General features: G+C 41.4%; 1 protein-coding gene across 2 annotated transcripts in view; it reads left to right on the plus strand.

Moving 5' to 3' along the window:
• Nucleotides 1-24,148, plus strand: part of AMPD3 (adenosine monophosphate deaminase 3) — a 50,472-nt gene extending 26,324 nt beyond the window's left edge. For both annotated transcript variants that reach the window (XM_090032689.1, XM_090032688.1), the window contains exons 7-15: nt 2,559-2,753; nt 3,032-3,163; nt 4,494-4,657; nt 5,755-5,881; nt 10,330-10,493; nt 14,781-14,901; nt 16,091-16,264; nt 20,279-20,389; nt 22,304-24,148. In XM_090032689.1, the coding sequence (XP_089888815.1) occupies nt 2,559-2,753; nt 3,032-3,163; nt 4,494-4,657; nt 5,755-5,881; nt 10,330-10,493; nt 14,781-14,901; nt 16,091-16,264; nt 20,279-20,389; nt 22,304-22,516 (1,401 nt within the window). In that variant the 3' untranslated portion in view covers nt 22,517-24,148. The remainder of the gene's footprint in view (nt 1-2,558; nt 2,754-3,031; nt 3,164-4,493; nt 4,658-5,754; nt 5,882-10,329; nt 10,494-14,780; nt 14,902-16,090; nt 16,265-20,278; nt 20,390-22,303) is intronic.
• The last annotated feature ends 1,221 nt before the right edge of the window (nt 24,149-25,369 follow it).

Below are 25,369 nucleotides of genomic sequence, written 5' to 3' on the forward strand. Positions count from 1 at the left end.
GTGTTCATGGGGACATGCCCATTGAGTGCATCAGTTTTTACTTATAGAAACAAAGACATTCTGACTGACACAAAGTTGGAGTGATGGCATCAACCAGGACGGGGCAGTCACTGAAGCAAGCTCCCTCCCTTGTAGTGGGTTCTGTGTCTCAGTTTTAGTGCATGAGGAGATATTAAAGAAGCTCTGAGCTTTTTTGCTTTACCTAGATCACTTAATTAGGATGAAACTTGGAAAACAGCAAATAGTTCTGAATAAGAGCTGAAGTTCACATGTTCTGGTTCTTATAACCTCAGCTGTTTTGTATCTATAAGGCCTATCAAAACTATGGACACGTGATACCAAACAGCAGAGTAGTCCAAGTCCTTTCAAAGGTAGAGATAATCCTGAACTATGCTGTTCACTGCAAATCTGTAGCCAAAGGTATTGGTGAATTCATGAATGGGATAATATACATCTGGGTAGATAAACTACAAAATGGTCGTTATTAGACTAAATTGTTTTCTGAACAATAGCAACTAAGTTTCAAATCCTTCACAGGAGGATTGCACAGAAGGACCTTGGCAACAGTGGACCTATGTAGTTCTACATAGTAGGAGTTGGAAGAAAATCCCTTTTAAGTGCAACTTGTAGGAGAGTTTGGGATGATGTTATTTAAGAAAGGGAAAAAAGGGATCCAGGGAACTACAGATCAGTCAGCCTCATCTCAGTCCCTGGGAAAAAGCCACAGAGCAGATCCTCAAGGAATCCATTTCTAAGCACTTGGAGGAGGAGAAGATGATTAGGAACAGTCAGCATGGATTTACCAAGGGCAAGTCATGTCTGACCAACCTGATTGGCTTCTATGGTGACATGACTGGCTTTGTGGACATGGGGAGACGAGTGGATGTGGTATGCCTTTATTTTAGCAAGGCTTTATATACGGTCTCCCACAGAATTCTCACAGGCAAGCTAAGGAAGTACAGGCTGGGTGAATGGACTGTAAGGTGGATAGAAAACTGGCTGGAGCAGTGGGCTCAGAGGATAGTAATCAATGGCTTGATGTCTAGTTGGTAGCCAGTATCAAGTGGCGTGCCCCAAGGGTCAGTCCTGGGAATTAGTTTTGTTTGATGTTTTCATCAGCGACCTGGAAGATGGCATAGAGTGCACCCTTAGCAAGTTAGCAGGTGACACCAAGCTGGGGGGAATAGTAGACATAGTGGAAAGTATGGCTAGGATTCAGAGTGACCTAGACAAATTGGAGGATTGGGCCAAAAGGAATCTCATGAGGTTTAACAAGGACAAGTGCAAAGTCTTGCACTTAGGACAGAAGAATCCCATGCACCAGTACAGGCTGGAGGCTGACTAGCAGGGCAGCAGCTCTGCAGAAGAGGACCTGGAGGCTGCAGTGGACAATAAGCTGAATATGAGCCAGGACTATGTCCTTGTTGCAAAGAAGACTAATGGCATACTGGGCTGCATTGGTAGGTGTGTTAACAGCAGTTCAAGGGAAGTGATTATCCCTCTATACACCACTGGTGAGGCCACATCTGGAATACTGTGTTCAGTTTTGAGCCCCCCACTGCAGAAAGCTATGGACAGATTGGAGAGAGTTCAGCAGAGGGCAACAAAAATGGTTTGGGGGCTGGGGCACATGACTTGTGAGCAGAGGCTGTGGGAACTGGGCTTATTTAGTGTAGTGAAGAGAAGACTTTCAGGGGTTTTGACAGAAGCCTTCAACTACCCGAAGAGGGATTCGAAAGAGGATGGAGCTGGGCTGCTGTTCTTAGTGGTGGCAGATGACAGAACAAGGAACAACAGTCTCAAGTTGCAGCAAGGGAAGTTTAGGTTAGATATTAGGAAGAATTTTCTCACTAGGAGGGTAGTAAAGCACTAGAACAGGTTACCCAGCAAGGTGGTGGAATCTCCATCCTTGGAGGTTTTTAAGACCCAGCCAAGGGGGTTGGATTAGATGACCAACCTTCTGAGGTGCTTTCCAACCATAATTTTCTATGATTCTATGATGCAAGAAAGAAAAGAGAGAGGACAAAGGAAAGTAAATTCAACTACAGTGATCCATCAGCTATTGTGCACTGCTGTAGTGATGACAGCTGTAAACCTGCAGCTGCAAGGAGGGGCTCTGAAACAGCTGTGCAGCCTGACGGGAAGGATCCCATTCTGCCCTGCCCTGACTATTTCTACAGACACACAGCTACTGTAATTCAGGCTCTCCATTTTAAGGGCAGGATGATATCTCAAGTGTTCCTTCTTATTACTTCTCTTTAGTTTCCTATAAGTGGCACTTACACCCATCTAACCTGTAGAAAAATACTTTTTAAAATTTAACTGTTCTCTCAGAATGACATCCATTTAGTTTTAATTTAATGTAACACTTTCCCCCTGTCGGAGAAATCCTCAAGTACTTGAAGAGTCAGAGACCTTTGGGAAGACTTTAACACCAAGCCCTCTGACTCCTGAAAAATAGTATTTTTTTGTAGAGCTTCTGTAATTTTCTCTATAGTAGAAGTCCTATGTTTAAAAAAAGAACATACTAAGGAAGAATGATCTGGTTTTGATTTCAGGTGGATACTCATATCCATGCTGCTGCCTGCATGAATCAGAAACATTTGCTGAGGTTTATTAAGCATACTTACCAAACAGAATCAAACAGGATTGTTGCAGAGAAAAAAGGCAAGAAAATGACATTAAAGCAGGTGTTTGAAAGCCTTCAAATGGATCCTTATGACCTCACAGTAGATTCGTTAGATGTCCATGCCGTAAGTAAAATGGAGAAAGTAGCATTCTGTTAATTGTAATCATTTGGGGTGAGGAACGGGAATTTTTTGTATGGTCTTCGTTGAATGAACTGTCCTTTAAATGAGTTTTTAAATTATGTTTATTAGTATTTTCTAAAATATTTGCTTGTTCTAAAGGTGTTATTCTTTCCTAGGAATAAAGCATAATTAGAAAGTAATTTGATTTATAAGTTTATTGTACTGGGTAATTCTTAGCACTGCTTAGTAGTTACCATGTTGAAGAGGGTCTCTTTCTGCAGGGTCGACAAACATTTCACCGATTTGATAAATTTAATTCCAAATACAATCCAGTTGGTGCCAGTGAGCTAAGGGACTTGTATCTGAAAACTGAGAACTACATTGGTGGTGAATACTTTGCTCGTATGGTCAAGGTAAATAATATTTGTCCTTCCCCACCTGTTGAGGCACAGTGTTCTGTTAAAACATGTAAATATATGTTTGCAGTATGTGAAGCGATTCAGTGTTTTCTCAAACATTTCAGGCCGCCTTACCAGTTTATCAGATAGAGGGTTCTTCTGAGCGAGGCCCCATCTGCTGTGTCTTGTTACAGCTTTTTCCTGTGCATGCTTTTATGTAGCTTGGACTGTTTCAGATTCATGGAGTGAATTTAAAGACTCAGTGTGACCCCTGAGTCTTTAAATCAGTCACTGGGCCCTGGCCCTGGCTGTGAGTGCTTCAAAAGGCACCCAGTCTTCTGGCTCAGATCAGAGGGCTTTCCTAAGGAATAAATCCTGGTCTTTCCACTTGGCATCCCCAAGAGTCTATTTTAAATAAACAAACAAAAATCGGGGCAGAATTGCTGCCCCTTATCAATTTCCGGTACTTGGTCTTCAGCTTCTCGTCCAGGGGACCTCGCCCTCTGACTTGTTGCATTCTTATAGCTACTTCTACAGTGCTCCAGTTGGTCAGGGCCAGGTACTTCTGGTGTGGCTGTCTCCCAGTCTCCTACAGGTGAATAGAGACCTTCAAACTGAGGAAAGCCCATAGTGGTACCAGAACTCCTGGGCTTCCCCAGTATCCTGCACACGGTTTCCCCCATGACCTGTGTGGGACTCCTCCCCCGCTCTCCAGCCGAGTCAGCAATGATGGCTTGGGCTGTGCTTTGATGGAGGTTGGAGAAATAGCAGCAGCCCCTGCTCTTGCTTCGGACGGGGTGGAGTGGGGACAGACAAGGACCCACTCTGCCAGCTTGGGCAGTGAACCTGCAAGGCTGGTAGGCTCTGGGACCCCCTCTGGTAAAGGCAAGGGTGCAACCAACTAATAACATAGTTTTTTTGTTAGAGAAAATTGTTACTAATGATTCTGGTCCTGATTCTTCATTGTTCTGTATATTGTATAGTCATTTTCAACAGTATACAAGAGAAACTAAAATTATCTATTTTGATTTAGTAGCAGTTGCATGTACTTTATATTGGCACAAACAATTACAAGGTTCAGGACAAAGAAGAATCGAACCTTGTAAATCCAAGTGGTATAAATCCATGTTATGAAAGCCATTAAAAAGTATTCTTCTAGCATGCTAAGTATGATGTTTTATCAACTAACAATGACTATCAAGTTCCTTTAGTTTACTAGTAGGCATGCACAGTTCTGCTGTGCCACATTATAAAGTCTGAGAGAGGAAAAAAAGATGGACAGAAATTGTACAATCTGTTGTGTCCTTGCCAAAGTAAACATGTTTAATGATTTATTTTTTAATAGGAAGTAGCCCGTGAACTAGAAGACAGTAAATATCAGTACACGGAACCTCGGTTATCCATTTATGGACGGTCTCCAGTTGAATGGCAGAACTTAGCGAAGTGGTTCATTAAACACAAGGTTTATTCGCCTCACATGCGCTGGATAATTCAGATTCCCAGAATCTAGTAAGTAACTGGGTCTATTGGTAAGAAATTAGTAACAAAATGAAATCTTGCTAAGCGACCCATTTTCCTTTTCGCTCTCCCTTTAAGCTACTTTATGTAATTTTATATAGAAATAGGCTCTGGGAAATTTTTTATGGCTAATTCTGTGGCTGCATTATTACTTCAGCTTCCTTAGTAACATTTTGGGAATAAAATGTGTTCATTAAACCATTCAAAACTAATGACTTCTTCCAAAATGTTCATGGGCAGCTAACACAAATGACAAACCATCGGCAAAATGTTTGAAATGCCATTTATCAAAAACAGGTAAAAATGCCACTTTTCATTCCTTTGAGTGATGAAATAATGTTAGTTTCTCATTACAGAAATGCTGCATAAGGAGGAGAGAACACTTTGCAAACTTCTACTGTCTGGGTTTTCTGCCTGATTAGTGAATGACAATTTCAACCAAAACAACTGTAAATTGCAAAATTAAATCAATATGAGTTTTCATGCAATTGCCAACTGTCCTTAGGGACCTAGATTGTGATATTAAACACTGTATACTGTAACTAATACTATTTAGTCACAGATATTTGTCAGAATAAATAGTAGCTGAACTTGCATGTTTTGAATTTTGAAGCTGGAAAATAAGTTTGAGAAGAATTCCTATGACAGTACAGAATATTGAGACACACTGCTCATTACGGGAAAGCTTCTCTCTTAGTTCCCATGTAGCATTTTCAAATGGGGCACAATTATTTCATTCAGTCATACAAACTGGGCCTTTCAAAAGAGGACCTGCAGTTGTATGAACTGAAAAATAAAGCTTTCATTTAGCTTACCTGTAATCTTGGAGAAATGAATCATTCCCAATTGCTTGCCAGTTTGAATGTCTTGATTGCTTTAAGGAAATTGATTGCTGTTCTCAGGACTTATACATGAGAATTAGTATTGCAAATACAGAACAAAAAGAAAGTCTAAGCTTAATTTTGTAAACCATGTAATAGAGCTTTCAGATTTTCAAACAAACAAAACTCAAACCTAATAATGTCAGGAAGAAATAAATTGGCCAGCTAAATGAAAAGTAGTTACAGTGATGTATTTGTTTCTTTCAGTGATATATTTAGGTCAAAGAATCTGCTGCCTACTTTTGGGAAGATGTTAGAAAACATTTTCTTACCTCTGTTTGAGGCAACTATCAATCCCAAAGACCACAAAGAGCTGCACCTCTTCCTCAAATATGTAAGTCTGTAGTATGGGATTGTTTCTCTTTACCTCAGATATGCCCGTTCTCCACCATTAGAATTTTAGTTAATATCAGCAAAGAGGTAAAGGCTGTAGACTTAGTTAAACACCCGCCCATAGAAATGTCTGTTAGGATGTTTTTTAACACATTATATACCCTAGTAAAAAGAGATGTGCATCTGTCTTTCCTATTGAAATGAGTAGTGACTCTGTGTATAGGGCAAGTAGTTATGCTGGTTTGGGCCAGAAAAGCATCTTGTACTGATCCACTGCCAAATAAAGAAAGGGAGAAAAGTTTTCTTTGAAATCTTCATAAACATTAGAAGACCTCTAACAGTGTTTCCCCCCGCCCCGCTCACAGTGGGTTCTTAATTAGTTGTTGTCATATTGGGAAAGAAGCATTCTTATCAGTAGTTCAGCTCTAACAAATATACACAGAATTTTAACTCCAATTTTAAATGATTTATGTAAACTTACACAGCTATATTGGTTGAGCAAAAATGTGAATCATTTTTATTATAGGATTATTTATTTTTAAGGTGGTTTTTGTTATAACTGTTTTAACAATCAGGTTAATATTCCGTGTTCGTATTATGCATCACACTTATATTTGTAAGTTTCCTGTAATGCCAGCTTGAAAAATTTATGACATTCTATAGTTTCTGCTTGGAGCCTCATAGATCCCCAACACCTATTAATTATAAGGGAATTTAGGCATTTATCTACTTTTGAGGATCTGAAGTAGTACATCTTGATGTGCTTCAATATGTGATGAATACATGATTCAGAGTTACAAAGCCATATGAGGACACACCCCTCTTCTAGTTGGCCCCTCCATGTAGGATCTAGGAACTTACATTAATCCTCTGTAATAGTTCATGTAGCCTTCAGAAATTTGTTTTGTAATATTATCTTGAGGAGTCCTACAGAGATATAAACATACGTTTTAGATTAGGGGTGTCAAAGATATGGCCTGTGGGCCAGATTTGCCCACCAGAGCCACATCATCTGGTCCCCAGTGCTGGCCCTGGGTCTCGAGTTGACGCATATGCTTCACATGGCGCTCACTGGATTGGCTTTGCACCCACTCTAGGACCCACGCTGCATATAAACACCCATGTGGGACCAGTCCGGGACCCTGCCACATGCCAGATCCAGTGCCTGTAACACCTCCTTTGGCCAGTTTGGGATGAACACTGCATACAGCAACTGGTTCAGCCAGTCTGGGATGCGAGTTACATGCGACACCCACTTCATTTGATGTGAGGTAAATGTGGCACAGTCCCAGACTGGCCCAAGTGGGTGCTGGATCTGGCAGGTGGGGGGGGCTCTGAGCCTGACCTGGCCTACAGGGCTAACCCTGTGTTAGTCTTCTGGCCTGTGGACTGGTCCTTCATCTGGCCGACAAGGCCAGGTGAGTTTGACACTGCTGTTCTGGATGATAGCTTGGGAGTTGAATCCAGTGCACTAGTTATTACAGAGCTACACTGTCATGTTAAATGAGCACCATCTAGAGGCATAGTAGATCAAAGGATTTCAATTAACATATAAAACCCGTTTTTCTGATCTGTCCAGAGAGACTAATACAACCATGTCCATTTCAAATGTCTGCTAAGGATGATACTGTACAGTTTGTGGATTGTAGAGGTGCACCAATACATTGGTCCAATATTATATCAGTACTGATATGAAGAAAACTGTCCATATCGGATATTGGCCCGATGGATGATAATTTGGCTGATTTGTAACAGGATAGGCATCCTAGGGGTTGCTGTGCTCTATCCTAGTGCCTCCCTACTGTGCCCAGTAAGTCTCTAAAGCACCCTCGGTTCTCTCCTGCCACGTGTTTGATGCTATATATATTATAGGGAGGCTGCCTCTTTGTCTCCCTGGACACGGTTTTCCTCCTGTACAGTGGCCTCGCTTCTCTAATGGGTGCTTCCTCACACCCTAGCCTTATAGGCTATGCATGGCTCCAGCCAGTCTCGCTGATGTACCAGATGTTGTTTGGTCACACGTTGCGCCTTGCCTCGCTCTGTCCCTCTCTGGGGCTTCTCGCTGCCCCCTCTCTGGGGATGGGGTCTATATGCTACCATGGGTCCCCTATGAGGCCTCCTCCAACCCTTGATAGCCTCACTCTAACCTTTGGTTTCAAACAGCAAATACAAAACACAAGCCCCTGGGCTATAACATAAAATCTAAGCCACCCAGCTAAAACATTATTCAGTCCCTACCAGGGAATTCTCAATCCCATAACAGCAATCAGGAGCTGCTTGTGCAGTCAGGCCTCTCCCCTCTGCTTGCTCTGACAGAGCTCCTTTTCCCTCGGCTGCCAGCAGGAAGTTGCTTCCTGGCCTCTGGCCTGTGTTTTATATGGGAGCCAGGCCCTGCCCCTTCTGGTCAGCTGACCAGGCAGGTGTGGGTCATTAGTTCCTTCTGGTTACCCTAGCAACCTGCACCTGGGTGGTTATCCTGGCTCTCCTTGTAGCAGGCACCTTAGTGTCCTGCTACATTAATAAATGCCAAAAAGGCTCCTGCCCCCTCCCTCCCTCACTGCAGAGGGGCGGGAGGGGAGGGTGTTGATCTGCCTCCTCCCCTTTCCCTTCCACTACACTGGACTTACCAGCTGGAGGCAGCTGCATTGGAATTCAGATCCGTATCAGCCAATACGCCTCCTTAAATGTTGGCTATTGGTATCGGCCCCAAAAATCTCTGTCAGCGCACCCCTAGTAGATTATGCTTTAATGGTTTGGGGGATTGCTGGGAGCATTTTTATCTACTATAATGGATACAGTGATGCTTAAATTACCTTTTTCCCATATCATTTTCACTGTTCTCCCACAATATAGGGATAACATTTGGTTAAGTTCAGTTGAAGTTAAGGTCTACAGAATGCCTGTAGGATTTGGTCAAAACCTTTGGATCTAATTAACACTCAGAGGCTTAATTATCTTTTTTTAACATTCAAGAGGTTCAAGTATCTTTATTGGTTCTTACCAGGTTCCTTTTAGCAATAGACCTGGATATGCCACCTCAGGTCTGTCTTGAAGTTCATTCAGTTTGCGTAAAAACCAACACACCCTTGTTCTGTAGTATTTATTACTTGTTAGGCTTTTTTGGTGTTTCATGGAATCATAGGAAATTAGGGTTGGAAGGGACCTCAGGAGGTCATCTAGTCCAACCCCCTGCTCAAGGCAGGACCGTTTCCAACTAGATCATCCCAGACAAGGCTTTGTCTAGCCAGGTCTTAAAAAGCCTCCAAGGATGGAAATTCTACCACCTCTCTGGGTAATTTGTTCCAGTATTTTATTACCCTCCTAGTAAGAAAATTCTTCCTAATATCTAACATGATATTCCCTTGCTGCAACTTGAGACTCTTGCTCCTTTTTCTGTCATCTGCTGCCACTTAGAACAGTCTAGTTCTTTCCTCTTTCAAACCCCGCTTCAGGTTCCACACATGCAGAACAGGAGGAACAGTTTTGGATTTGGGGATCAGATCCCAGTTATCCCATTACAACTTGCTTGGGTTCTCCCTGAAGTGGCATGCTGGACTAGGGTGGAATAAACTTAGTGTAGAGTGAGTCCGCATGCTCTAAGCACTAAGCTATTGGTAAAGAAGGGTGGGGAGGTGGCAGCTCATCCTGGTTGTGTTTGCAAGCAGAGCAGCTGGTGCCACTGCATTTTGTCTAGAGCTGTGCTCTGAGTATGGCTGCTACATTAGGCAAGTGGAGGATCCCTGTCAGGATCCCCCTTCAGGGTCTAGCTGTGACATAGGTACCAAGCTGCTCAACCCTGTGAACCCTGAGCTAATCTACTGAGATGTAGATCTTTAGGCCCCTAAACATCTTTAACATCAAAACCATAGGTATCTTTTGCCTTTAGGTGCCTCCAGGGTTAGGCAGAAGCTGAACTGGAGACTCAGAGGATTGCAATTTTGAATTTAGGTCCTTGAATCTTTGTCTGATGTGGACTTAGTTATCTAACCAAATGAAAAGCCGTCCTCTTATATTTTGAACCATTTCCCTGGACTGTAAATGTTGCTTTTATGGAAAAATTGGCACATGGCAGAATCTAAAACTGTCTATTGGTGGACTGCTTATTTTATGGCTCATCCCTTTTTATGTGTAGCTGTCATATCATGTTCTTTGATGTGCTTCCTGGAAGCTTCCCTTTTGGCTGGAAAAATACCCAGGAGCAACATTATACAGAATTATGGTTGTTGATTCAGCAGCATTATGACATTGGCCATGAAAGCAGGGATCTTTGTAATATGGTCAGAGACTGACACTCTCGAAGAATGGAATGGCTAGAATGCTGTCAGAGGAGAGCAACTGCTTATGGAGAAAGTGGACTTTTAATATTAGTAGCACCTAAAACAAGGGTTGATCAATTTTAACATTTCCTTATTCAGAATAATTGTTCCTGCAAATCTCTTCTTTTGCCAGGTAACCGGCTTTGACAGTGTTGATGATGAGTCCAAACACAGTGGCCATATGTTCTCTGACAAGAGTCCTAGCCCAGATGCGTGGACCAGTGAAAGAAATCCTCCATATAGTTATTATTTGTATTACATGTATGCCAACATCATGTTGCTTAACAACCTTAGAAAGTAAGTACAATACAATACTAATTTCCTTCTGCCCAATTCTGTGCTTGACTGAGAATAAAACCCAACAATTTTGACCGCAGTCTAAAACTATGTCCAGATTTTATATTAAAGCCCAGATTTTATATAAAGTATATTAAGGTTTTATATTAATGTCAAGAATATTTAGAAAGCTAATTTCAAAATGTTTAGAGTGACCCCTTATATTCTGAAAATACATAAATTACATAAAGAAATTACATTTAATATTCAAGCTTGTGTGTGGGATCCCTCAAGCAGCAGATGCCATATTTACTTGAATCCAAAATGAGTGTTTCTCCCTCCTGTCACCAGTGCTGGGGTGGGGCAGATACCAGGGTGGGGGGTGAGGGATAGGGGAATAGACATAGGCATGAAGGGGGCAGGCACAGAAGGTGAGGGGGCAAGGAGTCTGGCCCCTTGCCTCCCCCTGCTGCTTTGTGGGCAGAAATTTAAAACAATCCTCCAATAATTAGATGCTGTACCAATTTATAATTTTCCATGATAAAATCTAATTATTGAGGGGGGCCATCATAAATTCAAAGTCATATTGGATCTGGGTAAATATGGTACATATGACTATTTTGCCCAACACTCACATTTACTCACTTTGTTGATGGAAGCAAATATTTGTTTAACAAAATCCATTAATCTGCAGCTATGCATATTAGAAACTGTGGCTCCCCTTGCCTCTGTGAAGGGTGTTTTCCTTAGTTTAAGATGCTCTAAACTAAGTATGTTTGCTTATATGTTATACACTTATCCACCATTGTAACTTGCAGCTGCCAGTTAGTTACTTGATGCATTGTGTCAGAATGAAAACATTGAAATGTTGACTCAGTAAAAGCAGCTCATAATCAAAGATACAGGAGGTTCTAATTATAAGAGTAAACTATTCTTATTAAAGTACAAATTGTCTAATTTTCAAGTAGAATTTAGTAGCGTGGGAACAGCTTTCATTGGAATGCATTTCATCACATGCTGGGTTTTTGAATACAGCATAACACAGGTTTTCAGAAGGCACATCCAACAAGAGAAAGCATGTTATCGCTGAAGCATTCATTCCTGATATATTTGTTACTTCACCAAGAGGCATGGCTGATTTCCTGGTTTGTTATCTGCAATGTCCACCACATAGTTGTCCGAATCACAGGTTTTTGATATAGTTATGTGAAAAATATTACCTGCCTTATTCTTATAGGTGTAAACTAGTTCTGTTTCACAAGTAAAACAGGGAGTGTAATTAAATTTCAATAATTCTCTCAAGTCCTAGCATCTAGATTTCTTTTTCTCACCCAGCTAAAATATGGTGGAGTGATCTAGACATGTACAGGCTCAGAAATGTATATTTATATGCATTCATGGACAACTGAGGGGTTGAGCATCTATGATTTCCATTGCATCTGTGTGCTCAGTGCTATTTCAAGTCAAGCCCTAGTGAGTTATCTTTTGAATTTTAGAACAGTATAGGTTTAATTTAAAAACTTCTTGTCAAAATTATCTTTCTTTGGTTAAATCATCTTCCTTTAAGATGGGGGTAAAATATATGGTCCACAGGCTGATCTGGTTCATGGAGCCATAAGAACCAGCGTATGGGTCTTGGGTCAATTCTGGACTCTGCATTGGAGCACTGTTCATAGCACACAGGCACAACATGCAGTGCCCCAGGCTGGCAGGGTGCAGCATGCTCCATGTGCTCTGTGCTAGCCCAGTAGGCTGTGGGTACTGTCTATGTCACTGAGCCCAGCTTGCATGTCACTTTTAGCACAAGCCCCAGAACAGGGCAGATGTGCTATCCACAGTACAAGGGGCCCATGCAGGGAGTATGCTGCTTACAGTGCCTCACTGGACCAGCCATGTGCACTGGATCCAGTGTGGCCTAATCTGGCCTGTAGACTGGCCCAGAGACCCTCATCTGGTCTATGGACAGGATGAGTTTGACACTGCTGCTTTTAAAGATTTTCCATAACAACCTAGAGTGTATGTAGCTCAGAAGACTTACAGTTTATGCCTTTGGATCTCCCCCACCCTAGTTTTTTTATTTTGTGCAAGGAGAATATTGGAAGGAAGTGAGGGGCTTTTATTATTTGTTGTTATTAAATTTAATTAAACTTTTTTTGGCTTATTTTATGAGGGGCTATTGTGAGCCTTTAAAATACTTAACTGCAGAGTTATGCAAGTAAGAAAAAAAAGACCAGAATTTGGCTTTGTAATGTGGCAGCGTCTCATGAGAAGTAGAGGATTCAGTGCCTCCTTCATGCAACAGAAGGGTACACTGAGTACTGTCCATGAAAGGAGACTGCACCCTTCAGCTAATTTATCTTGGTGTGATTGCTGACCAATTCAGTATCTTATAAAATGAGTAAAGTCTGCCTAGGCAAGGAATACAGGGAGAGTCCAGCAGTTTGCAGTAAAATTTGAGCCTTTTGACTTTGGACTTTTTACCTCGACTTCAGTGACTTTAGGAATTCACCCGTAGATTCCATTCCTGACTCTGCTGTTGACCTACTGTGTGACCTGTTGCAAGGTCACTCTTGCATCAATGCTACAGTAATATTATTTCCTTAATTCATGAGAATATGTGAGGATTGTTTTCATTACCTATTATTATGTGTTTTGGGATTCTCATACAGAACGGTGCTATATGTTTGCAAGCATGGCCCATAATTTAATTTGTCATTGGTATTTCCAAATTATCATTCAAAACAATGTTCTCTCTCCCCTATTCTAAATGTGTCTTTCCTCCACCATGTCATATAATAATGAAATGTAATAGCAACATATTTTTTAAACTCCTTGTACTTGTATCAAGCCATTTTTCTGTTACTGTTCAGTTGTCCCTTTCCAGTGGAACATTAGAAATGATTAAACTATTTCTCCCAGATTCCTTTCCCTTTTTTCTGTCCTTGAAGTTCTCTCTTGAGAAGGCAGAGTTTCTCTCAATTTTGAGAGAGTTCTTTGCCAGTAATCTTGACGTATATCTATATTTTTAGTAGCTGAGAACTGTCTGTACAATCTATGACCATTACACTTGAAAAGATTGAGAGTAGGTACCTTTCCTAACCTAATCCTGCAAGACCGTTTCAGGCTGGACATAAGGAAGAATTTCTTTACTGTCCGAGCCCCCAAGGTCTGGAACAGTCTGCCAGTGGAGGTGGTTCAAGCACCTACATTGAACACCTTCAAGAGTAAATTGGATGCTTATCTTGCTGGGATCCTATGACCCCAGCTGACTTCCTGCCCTTTGGGCAGGGGGCTGGACTCGATGATCTCCCGAGGTCCCTTCCAGCCCTAATGTCTATGAAATCTGAAACAGAATCCATGGAAAATTTCCTAATCTACTGTGAAACAAAATCCATATACAATAACCCCTTTTCTGGTTTCTATTAACTCAGTAATTAACCATAAGCTCTTCTTAAGCATGACTGCTTCAAATTCCAAGCTCAAGACTACCTTCACTCCACAGCTTTATACTACAGAGTTGACTTATTACCTCACTTAGGGTGCTTGTACATGTGCTGGGAGGCTGTTCCAATACAGTGTGTTGGAACAGACTTGATAAGCTGTGTCTGCTGGAACATGCTAATTGGTGTGCTTCAGTCAGCCTCCACATCTTGTGTGTCAGCGTCCCCACACTTAAAAATGGTGGTGGGAGTGCTTAATTGAAGCTTGTTTGATGAGCTTTAGATAAAGTGCTCCCCCACCCCCCACCTTTTTGAAGCGTGGGGATGCTGATACATGAGACGCTCCAGGTGCTTTAATTACAGCATCTCTTGGAGCCACTCTAAAAGAACCTCCTCCCCCCCAGAATATATGTAAAAACACCCATAGATATAGAATAGGTATGATCCATGAACTCATCTGAACTCTTCTAAGCCTTATTCAGCAGAAACACCTGTTAAATATTGGAATCAATATTCTGGCAGCTTGTTGCAGAGCCGTTTCATGTTTTTGAATAACATATAAGTCAGTGAAGATGGAAGATGCTTTCAAATCTTTCTGTCAGTACATTTATTAATTGAGCTTCTTCAGGAACTGGCAGGCTGTTTCAGTTTATGCAGGATAACTGAGGCCTGTTATAGTTTTGGAATCTTAGCAGCGGTGTCAAGTTAAGGCACTAGTAATTATAATATAAGCACACACCTGTGTGACTAGCTTCATAAAATAATAGCTTTGGGGGTCTGTTCTCCCATTGATGTGCATTGTTATGGCAATGGAATATTTATATGAAATAAGTGAAATTATGATTTTCCATATTTTTAATTTCTACAGGGAGAGAGGCATGTCTACCTTCTTGTTTAGGCCTCATTGTGGAGAAGCTGGGTCAATCACTCATTTGGTATCAGCCTTTCTGACAGCTGACAACATTTCTCATGGACTACTCTTGAAGAAGGTATTGAAGCTAATCAAAGCAGGCATATCAATTAATAAGAACAGCACAATTAATATGAACGTTTTTTCATTCTCTTAATGCATGATAAATGTAGAAGGTGGAATCCTGGCTTCATAGAAGTTAATGGGGAAAACTCTCCTTGATTTCAGTGGGGCTAAGGGTTCACACATTGTTTGGAAAATTTGGAGTTAAAATAATTGGCCACAGGGTGGCAGATTTGTATCAATTACTAATAATTCTGGTACAAATAGTTTTCCTTAGAAACAGTGATTTATTTAGGAATGCCAAAGAAATAACTGGAAACTGTGGGTACTTACTGTCCTAAAATTAAACCCAGACATTGTACTAGGGTTGTACATATCCACAACACCATGTTATTTCCCTCTTCAATCTATCAGCAGTATTTTTGTGAGACCAAGAATGGAATAAACTAGAAAGCTAATAGAGCTAGTACAGACTTATGTCTATGTTAGTGGGCTTACTAGCCAAAAATGATTATGAAGTGAGTCCTTAGAGACTGCATACATTACATGCTTGCCAACATTTATGACCTCTCTCTATTGCTTCTGAAAGCTGACTCACCTAGTGATGGCCTTTCAATGCTCAGCATGTTCCATTGTAGCTGTTAAGTACCTGAGTTTAAGTTTTCGGGGGTAGAGGCAAAGTGCAGAACAAAGCTGTCTCTAGCTCAGTGTTTTTCAAACTTTCTAAAGACATGGAACCCTTTCATGCCACTTCTGCTGTGGAAGCACTACGCCAATCCTAAAGGTTGATGTGGAGCCAGGCACCCTGCCCTGGCAATAGTAGCATACTGCCTCCTAACCTGCTCCGCTGCTACCTCCAGTCTCTTTGCAGAACCCCAGGGTTCCACAGAACACAGTTTGAAAGCCACTGCTCTAGTGCTGTCTCCTTTCTAGGCTATGTTAAGGCCAAATCATAATTATGAGTTAATGAGAATATTGTCCTTCTGCTTCAAAAATTCTAAAGGTATAATTTAGAAAGTGTAGAGGAAACCTTGATACAAAAAAAAAAAATAACTCCACAAAAGGCAGTTCAGTTTTTCTGGTCATAATCCTTCTGGACTAATTTTCAATGAGGCTCTATCCTTTTTCTCTGATTAAAAAAATCCTTCCTTATTTATCTGTCACAGTGCCATTAAATAATGAATATCCATATTGTTTTTCTACAGACTCCAGTTCTCCAGTATCTTTATTATCTTGCACAAATCCCTATTGCCATGTCTCCACTTAGCAACAACAGCCTATTTCTAGAGTATTCAAAAAGTCCACTTCGGGAGTTTCTGCATAAAGGACTTCACGTTTCTCTCTCTACAGATGATCCTATGCAATTCCATTATACAAAGGTAAGTAATGCAGAAAACTCTTGTTATGAATTTAGCTTAGCAAATAATGCCACATGGGTGTAAGGTGACCTGAAACCCTCTTTATCTCATTGTATAGTACAGTGGTTCTCAGCTTCTTTGGAAACAAGACCTCCTTGTTAGAATTGCGGCACCACTCTATAACTTGTGAATTGAGTGACACCAATTTAAAAAACTAATTTATAAATTTATATACAGTACAGTACTTACCTCTTTGCAGAGAGGCCAGGCAGTGGGGCTAGGAGATTGTCTAGGCAGAGAGCAAGCCAGAGCGCTGGCACCCTGGTAGAGAATTACTGGTATAGTATCTGATGCCTCATGTCTTTAATTTAATCTTACTTCTAGATTTTATGATTTCCATTGGATTTCATTGGGAGGAAAGTCTAATTGTCCAATTGCTTTTCTTTAACTCTTGCTTCCTCCAGCTACTAGCTGCTACAGTACAGAAGACAAGGAGGAGGTAGCTGGGAAGTTTCTTTGCTAAAGCCTTGATAAAACAATGAATCTGGATGAAGCACATAGATTCATAGATTGTAAGGCTGGAAGGGGCCTTGGAAGGCCATCGGGTTCAGCTCCCTGTACCAAGTAGGAAAGACAACTGCTGCCAGGTGACCCCAGCAAGGTGACCATCCAGTCTCTTCTTGAAGATTTCCAGGGTAGGCAATTGCACCACTTCTGGAGGGAGCTTATTCCACAGTCTGGACACCCTAGCTGTGAAGAAGTTTTTCCTAACATTGAGCTGAAAATGGTCTTCCAGGAGTTTGTGACCATTACTCCGAGTTTTCCCCAAGAGTGCCCTGGTGAACAGTTGTTCACTGAGCCCTTAATGTATGCCTCTGACGTAGTGGTAAGCTGCTACCAAGTCCCCTCTCAGCCTTCTTTTTTTCAGGCTGAAGAGTCTCAGATCTCTCATCCTTTCCTCATATGGCTTGTTGTGCAAGTCTCTGATCATATGGGTTGCCCTTCTCTGGACTCTCTCAAGCTTTACCACATCCTTGTTAAAGTGTGGCGCCGAGAACTGGACACAGTATTCCAGCTGCAGTCTCACCAATGCCGACTAGAGTGGGAGAATCACTTCCTTGGTTTTGCTGGAAATGCATCGATTGATTGATTGGAGATGCATTGTTAGCCCTGCTGGCTGCAGTGTCACACTGCTGGCTCATATTCATACAGTGGTCTATTATTTCCCCCAGGTCCCTTTCATTCATAGTCTTGGTCAGGTTGGCATTGCCAAGCCTGTAAGTGTGCCAGGGATTGTTTGTCCCCAGGTGGAGCACTTTACATTTCTCAGTGTTGAATTTCATCTGGTTCCAGCTGCCCAACTTGCAAGCCTGTCTAGGTCTGCCTGTATCTGTAGCCTATCTTCAAGTGTGACCATGCTTCTGCATAACTTGGTGTTGTCCGCAAACTTGGTCAGTGAGCTCTTCACCCCCACATCCAAATCACTTATGAAGATGTTGAATAGCACTGGGCCAAGCACCGACCTCTGCGGGACACCACTGGCCATTTCCAGCCAAGATGACTCAGATCTGTTCATTAGAACTCTCTGGGTCCTATCTTGCAGCCACACATTTAGGAAGAAGAAAATGTCTTTGGAAGACTCTGAAGGCTGGACTGTACTGACCTATGTGTCAGTCTATACTAGACAAGTGGATATATAATTTTTGTATTCTGTAGGTCAACACTTTGAAGAGCCGTGGTCTGCTTCATTGCCCCACTCATCTCTGCATCCTTAACAAGGGGGCAAGGCAGCTTGTGTAGGAATTTGCTCCACACAATTTGTTGCATCTTAGAGTAACCTGGTGCTGGCTTAATATTTCACCTCTTTATACCACACAAAAGAGCCAGATTAGAAGTGAGAAATTGTCCTGCCAGGTGTATTTATTAAATATTTAGGACCAAATCCTGAAAAGTATGTAGGTTCCTACTCCCATACAAGTTAGAGACCTAAATACTGTATGAGGGCCTGTGAGCCATAGTCTGAATTTTTCAAAGTAGTCTCAAGGAAGTCATAATTTGTCTCCTTCAAGTAACTGTCCACATATGAATTCTTATCCCCTGAGCTTTGACTGGAAACATTCTGCCTTAGCAGGAATTAGAGTGCACCCCAGCTCTGCCCCCTCCTGATATCCCTGCACTGAGGGGGTAAAGCACTTCTTGCTCTCGTTGACCCTCAGAATGATTCTGGGAATGAAGGAAGGTTTGAGTAGCCCATTCCACCAAAATTAAGCACCCAAGAAAACAAATTTAAATAAAATTAAATTGCAAGTTTAATAATGAATTGCTTGCAATATATATATATGACTAACAGTATAGGTAGGGCATATCAAGCAAATGATTAAAAATGATAAGATAACATGGGTTGGCCTGTTGGGGAACCTGACTTCTTACTTAGATTTAAAAAACTATGGGTGCCTATACACACATTCCAGGGCGAGATGTGCATTTTAATTAGAGTGGCTCTCAGGAGTGCTCTCAGGTTTCTGGCAGCATACACTGCTGCCATGTGCCCTATGCTGGTTTTTGGGTTTTTTTTAGAGAGGGGTTGTTGTTGGTTTTTTTGACACTGGGATCTCTGGATATCCAAAAAACCTGCTGCACTGCAAATTAGCAAGGCATATAGGTATACATGCTGCATACGGTTTGTGGCGCCTCAAATTTGAGACACTGCAGACTGCACATGCATGCTCATGGGGACATCATTTAGTTAACCCATTCCCTGGAGTTTTGCCTCTAGAGAGCACTGAGCCTATTCTAGTCTCTAGGGCTTGTTATCAACCACTGGAAAAATCAAATGTGGTCCCCACACAGGCCATAAACTTAACTGGAGCTTGCAAATTATCAATATCAGTGAAGTCATATCTCCTACAAGACTGCTTTTAAGCCTTTTAAGGAGCTTACCCTATCAGTCAAGTAAAACAAGATGAAAACTTTAAGGATGTTCTCATTGCTCCTCAGGCCTGTAGCCTTGTGTACCTTTGATGTCCCACAGGGTACTTCAGAGCTAACTGCACACAATTCACTCCCCAGACACTTGCTGGATATGCCCATTCCAATACCAGAGTCAGTGTTTTCCCCACAAAGATTATGAGGATAGGGGTGTCAAAGATACAGCCTGTAGAGAGTCCTATCATCCAGATCATTTATTTCACTGATAGATGTTAAGAGGTTTGGCCTACTAGCTTCATAAAAACAAATGGTTCAGAAAATTTCCATAACTGGGTATTTGGCTGTATAAAATTATGCTGAGACCACTAAGGTGGGTCTGCTGCCAGCGGTAAGAACACATTCAAACAGAGTCCAAGTTACTTCTACAGTATCGCTGTGTAAGCAACATTTGCAGGACAGCCATCTGGAGCTCTATTCACACCTTCACAAAGCATTATATCATTGCAGAAGCCTTTAGGTATAACACATATCAAGGTTGGCAGAGAGTCATACAATTACTGTTCACCCAGGAGGATTTGGAGACCCACCTGCAGGTATGTGGGTACTGCTCTGGATTTGCCCACACGTGACAATTATATATGAGGTCAACTACTAAAAGGAGAAAATGAAGGTACCTATCAGTAACTGATGTCTGAGATGTCTTATCTGCATGGACATTTTACTCATGCCCTTCTTCCTCTCTTCCTTAGAGTCACTATACTATAGGACTCTGTGGCTGAGAGGAAGAGAAAATGTGCCTTTGTCCCCTGGGCATGGAGGCACAAGGTACTGCCAAGGTATTGCTAAGGTAAAGTCTCTGGTCAGAGGTCAGGGGCATGAGACATACCCAGAAATGAGAATGTATGTACAAATACATCTTGAAGAATTCCAGTTTCTGGTCAATATGTTCCAGTCATCCGTAGTTCTAAGTTGAAAAACGTGCTAATAGGTCATAAAACATTTTTTTTTCAGTGAGTGTAAAACAAGTTGCTTGACCATAAGTGATTCCATATCAAACGTAATTTTACTGAGCACTGCATAAGTTAATGCACAAATGTGGTTGTCTAGGAAGCCCTTATGGAGGAATATGCCATAGCAGCTCAAGTGTGGAAACTGAGCACTTGTGACCTGTGTGAAATAGCAAGAAACAGTGTACTGCAAAGTGGATTGTCTGATAAGGTATGTTTGATGTTGTATCTTTCGGTGTTATTTGCTCAGCATATAGTCTATGTACAAATAGTTTTGTTTTCCTGATTAATCTCAGGAAATAAAGTTTTGCATTCTTATTAGGCTTCTGGGAGACAAAAGTTATACTTTAGGAGGTTTTCATCTTTGGGGATTTGTAGTGCAATTCAAACCCTTTGATGTAATGCAATATTACATCAATATGTAATCCACCGACACTTATGATGTCGGTGGATAAACCAGGCAGCCATTTAAATCATGTAAGTAATGACTTCAATATTAAAGACATTACTTAAACCCAGGGTGTTTGCCAATTTGTGCAGGAACAGCCAGCTCTGAGTTGTTCATGCTTCATTAAGCCTCTTTACTTGGTTAGTGAGAACTTTGCCTCTAATAGTAGCCTTAAAACTGACCGTAACTAATCAGTTTTAGGGCTTATATTAGCAAGCTATTAGTGAGCAAGATGGATTAACTACCAGCTTTACAAGTATCATGGAGTTTTCTGATTGACAGACAAGCCTGCTGCCTGAGGCTTGACTTTTGTCACTGCCTACCTGTGCTATGTTCATTAGAGCTCCATATTTGTCTGGTAGCCTACACTATAAATATGACAACTGCTAAGAAAAAAAAATTATAGCTGATCTAAGATAAGATTACTGTACAAAAAACTAAGCTCAGAAGGGGACATCGGATCTTCCAAGTCTGACCTCTGTGTAACACTGGACTTAGAATTTCACCCAACAAGCTCAATAACTCATGGATTAAAGCGGAAAGGCATCCCCTTTTATGGTGACAGTGTCCCAGTCCAGATAGACTGGCCGTAAGATCTCACGGCTTCAAGCCATGTTAGAGAAGCTTCTTCATCTTTTCTAAGTAGCCATCTCAGACTGACATTACATATTAGACTTAAATCATACTAAAACTATGGAATCTAAAGTGGTGTTAAAAGTTAGAACATGCTGCGAGCAGTCTCATGTTGAGGATTAATATAATTTCTGGCTTGTACTTCTGACTTAGCATGAGTGCTAGCAAGCAGGTGTGTGGCTAGGAGTCGGGACACATAGGCTGTATACTACTTTGGGTCAGGGGGTTGGGGGACAGGGGAGGAAACAGTGCATCCTAGAATGCTAGAGGACTGCAGATTGCTCATCTTGTATCTGTGGAGCAGACTGAAGTTACTCGACACAAGCTGGGTATCACAGCCCATAGTTAACCCTCACCTGAAGTAGCATAAAACTTTGAGATGCTCAGAGGACAGTTACAACTTAATGATCTGTACCATGACAATGCTCACATTTTAAGTGTCCTTAAGATGGTCTAAATGTAAATGTGCAATCACCTATTTTCTTACAGACATGAAGTTCAGTTCCAACTTGTACAAGGAATCTAAGCCTCTCTAACTTCTCATTTGAAAGTTTTTGCATTCTAGCACCAAGATTGTCAGCCTCCGAGATGGCATACAACATTGGGAATAAAATACATAATCATAGGTTTCATAATCCTGAAGAAAGTAAGGTCCTGAGCTTGAAGTCAGTGGTAATTTTCCCATTGATTTCAGTGCGTTTTGGATCAGGCTGTGAGAGTAGATGTGCTATTTGTTTCTTGCAGCATGTGTATGAGCATGATGATTTTGGTTAAAACTAGCAACATTCATTTTTTAGCAGATTCTAATTTAAGTAAAAGGCAGTTCAGGAGAAATGTTAAACTTGGGTAGAAAGAAAAATCTTTTCTTGTTGAACCAACTAAGAATATGGATATAGCAAGTTAGATACCTAGAAAGAAGTTAAGAATTATTAACCAACCACCTGATTAGCTGGCATGATTGCTCTTTTCATTTATCCCAGTGCCATACACTTAACAGATGCTTTTACTTGTAGCCTCAGTAATGGCTCTTTACTTTGTTCACAGGAGAAACAAAAATTCTTGGGAATAGATTATTGTAAAGAAGGGCCTGAAGGAAATGACATTCGAAAGACAAATGTTGCACAGATCCGAATGGCTTTCAGGTATGAGACACTGTGCAATGAGCTTAGTTTCCTGTATGATGCTATGAAATCAGAAGCAATTACAGCTTTATCACAACAGTCGCAGCGTCAAGAAAAAAGCCAGTTTTGCTCCTGACTGGATTTATTACCAACTGCTTTCTTAATATTGAATTGTCTGTGTCTGAGAGATGCCAAGATGGAACTGTTTGAACAACACCAAGTAGTAAAGTATCCATGAGAGAGGGAGCGAACAGCATTTGAAAGAATCTTCTACACTTTTACACTGTTATGTAGTGTTGGTTTCTACAGCCATTAAGCTTTAGATATCAGATGCAAGCTCAGAACTCTGTAATCATACTGCCTTTAAACTGTACTGTGCAATGTAGTTTTAAAACCCTAACATATTGTTGATATTGCTTGCATCTGTGATATTCTACTGTAAATGCAAGATGCATGAAGACAACAGATGCTGGTAGTACACATGCAACTTATTTTGTCATGCTGGGTGTCAGTGACAGTCACAGCTAACAACACTTAAATTTCAGTCCCTGGTTTGTTAGAAGATTTTAGGATGCACAAAAATTAGAAGAGCACTTCTATTCATTTTGTAAAATATTATGTGGCACTCACCAGTCTTTATATAAAATATTAAACAGTGATCTGAAGGGGAAGAGAGATCAATTATTGCACATCTTTTTAGGATTACAAATCATTTATTATATTATTATTACCTAGCACTTGGGGTAGAGATGAGAAGAAACATAGAAGATAAATGCTGTTTCCTAATGAAAATAGAAAAATCAGTGTAAAAATATTGTACATCATAGTACTACAAAGTAACTTTTGAAGGTGTAGCTTCATTATGAAAACATGCCTTGGAAGTGGAGAACAATTTTTGTTTTGCTTGCTTTATTACCAAAAAGAGTAGGTATGTCCTGTCTCCGTTATCTTATTTTCTCACATACCACATGACCCCATGATTTAGGAAGGCAGAATGAAGAGAAAAAGATTTTTCCAGTCATGGCTGAGTATTGGTCACGTGCAGCAGGGAAGGAAACTACTCTTCAGTATCACTCGCTCTCCCCTCACAGCTCTACAACTAGAGCTTGTCACAGGCACTGCTGAATTGACTGCTCAGCCAAAAACTGTTGCTAATTTGGCAGTGGCCATGACAAGGTCCAAGGTTTACTTGCGTATCAAATCTGCCAGGAGAGGGAATGACTCTCAAAAGCAGACTCTTTCCCTGCTGCACATGGCTGGGAGCCCAGCATCATGCCAGCAGCCATGTGGTGTGAAAATCAATTTTCTTGTTAAAATACACCCTCAATTTTGAGGGAAGGTGCATGTGGTATGCAAGTGAATACGGTACTTGGAAATGCAAGCGACTTGCTGTGGATGCATACAAAGGAGAACCTATTGACTTGAACAAGAATGAACTCTGGCTATTAGTGGTAGAAATTAAAGACTTGTATTCAGGTATGACTTCTGACCTCTTACATGTGTTTTGTTGTATTTTAGCTTATATTTTTATTAATGGATGAGATGGGTGGTAAGTTAAATTGTGTTTTTATTTATACAGAAGTCTACTATTTTGAGATAAAATAGTCTAAAATTACGTATGTGAAACGTTTTATTTAGGGAAGGGGTTGACTTAAGATGTAGCTACTATAATATTTATCCTGTGATTTCACATTCTTCTGCTTGATTGTCTTCCTTAAGACATAGCATTACCATTCAAATGAAAGGATTAAAATATAGTATGCTGCTAGCACCTTATCCATGTTGCAATACTATACGCCGTTCATACCAAAAAAGATAAATTGCTTGATTCAGTAAAGGACTTTAGTGCTGCAGTGCCTAACTGGAAGTTGCTTGGGCTCTGGAGTGGAATCTAGAGCTTGGTATTTAGGCTTCCTGTGCAGTGCACTGGCACAAGTAGGCCTCACAAAGTCCATCCGAGAAATTCCACATGCTGAGCAGGCAGCTGCCTACAGCTGGTCAAAAGAAAATGCTTCAGAGAGGGACACTACTTAAATTATCATTCTCTCTAGAGTAGGGGTAGGCAACCCCTGGCACCAGAGCATGGTACTTGAAGGCATTTTGCTTGGCACATGTGCCTTGGGGGCAGATGGCAGGGAAGGGACCAGGGCTGTGCTGCTACAACAAAGATCAGGCCCCTTGTGGCTCCCCTGCCATCTGCCCCTGGCATGCCAAAAATCTTACAAGTCAAGGTTGCGTGTGTTTTTGGCACTCTGCCCAAAAATGTTGCTAATTCCTGCTCTAGAGCTTTGGCACCTGCTGGCAGCTCCAAGTCAGATGACTTCATCAAGTTGGCACCCCCAGCCTGGAATCCTCTCTCAAGGGTAAATGCCTATATCTGTTCTCACATAAATAAGAGTGAATCCTCTTCAATTTAAGCATGGTCAGGGTATGCGGGCAGCGGATCACGGCTCTGCCCTGGCTCCAGACTATACGGTTACTGATGCAAAATCCTGGCCCTGGAGCGACTCCCTGCCCAGCCACATACCCTGCCAGCACCACTAGGGCCAATTTCCATGGAAACCCTGGCCCCACCACAGTTGCTGCTGGGGTTTCCATGGAAGCCAGCCACCATGACATGGGCAGGGGCTGCTGGGAAATGGAGTCCGTTATGGGCCAAATCCAGCCCATGGGCTGACCTTTGCCCACCCTGGTTTAAACTCACATCATCTCATCTAAGAGTGACATAACCACTATGTCACAGGATTGTGCTCTCTCTTATGCTGTCTGTGGCCCAGTGATTCTACATCCTTTTCTGTGCTTCTGCGGGATGGGTAGGTAATGCCCACCTACCCCAGCCTAGCCTGTAGTCTCATGCTTAGTTCTGCTTTGTAAGCAGAGCTGGATGGTGCCTATGTCTAAGGGCAGTTTTATAGGGTGGGCACTATCTGTACCACTTTGTTTTTTACACTTGTAAAATAAATTGACCATAACTGCATGTGATGTCTCT

Source organism: Crocodylus siamensis, chromosome 2 (assembly GCF_052110815.1).
Source record: "Crocodylus siamensis isolate JL-2025a chromosome 2, ASM5211081v1, whole genome shotgun sequence".
NCBI lineage: Eukaryota > Metazoa > Chordata > Crocodylia > Crocodylidae > Crocodylus > Crocodylus siamensis.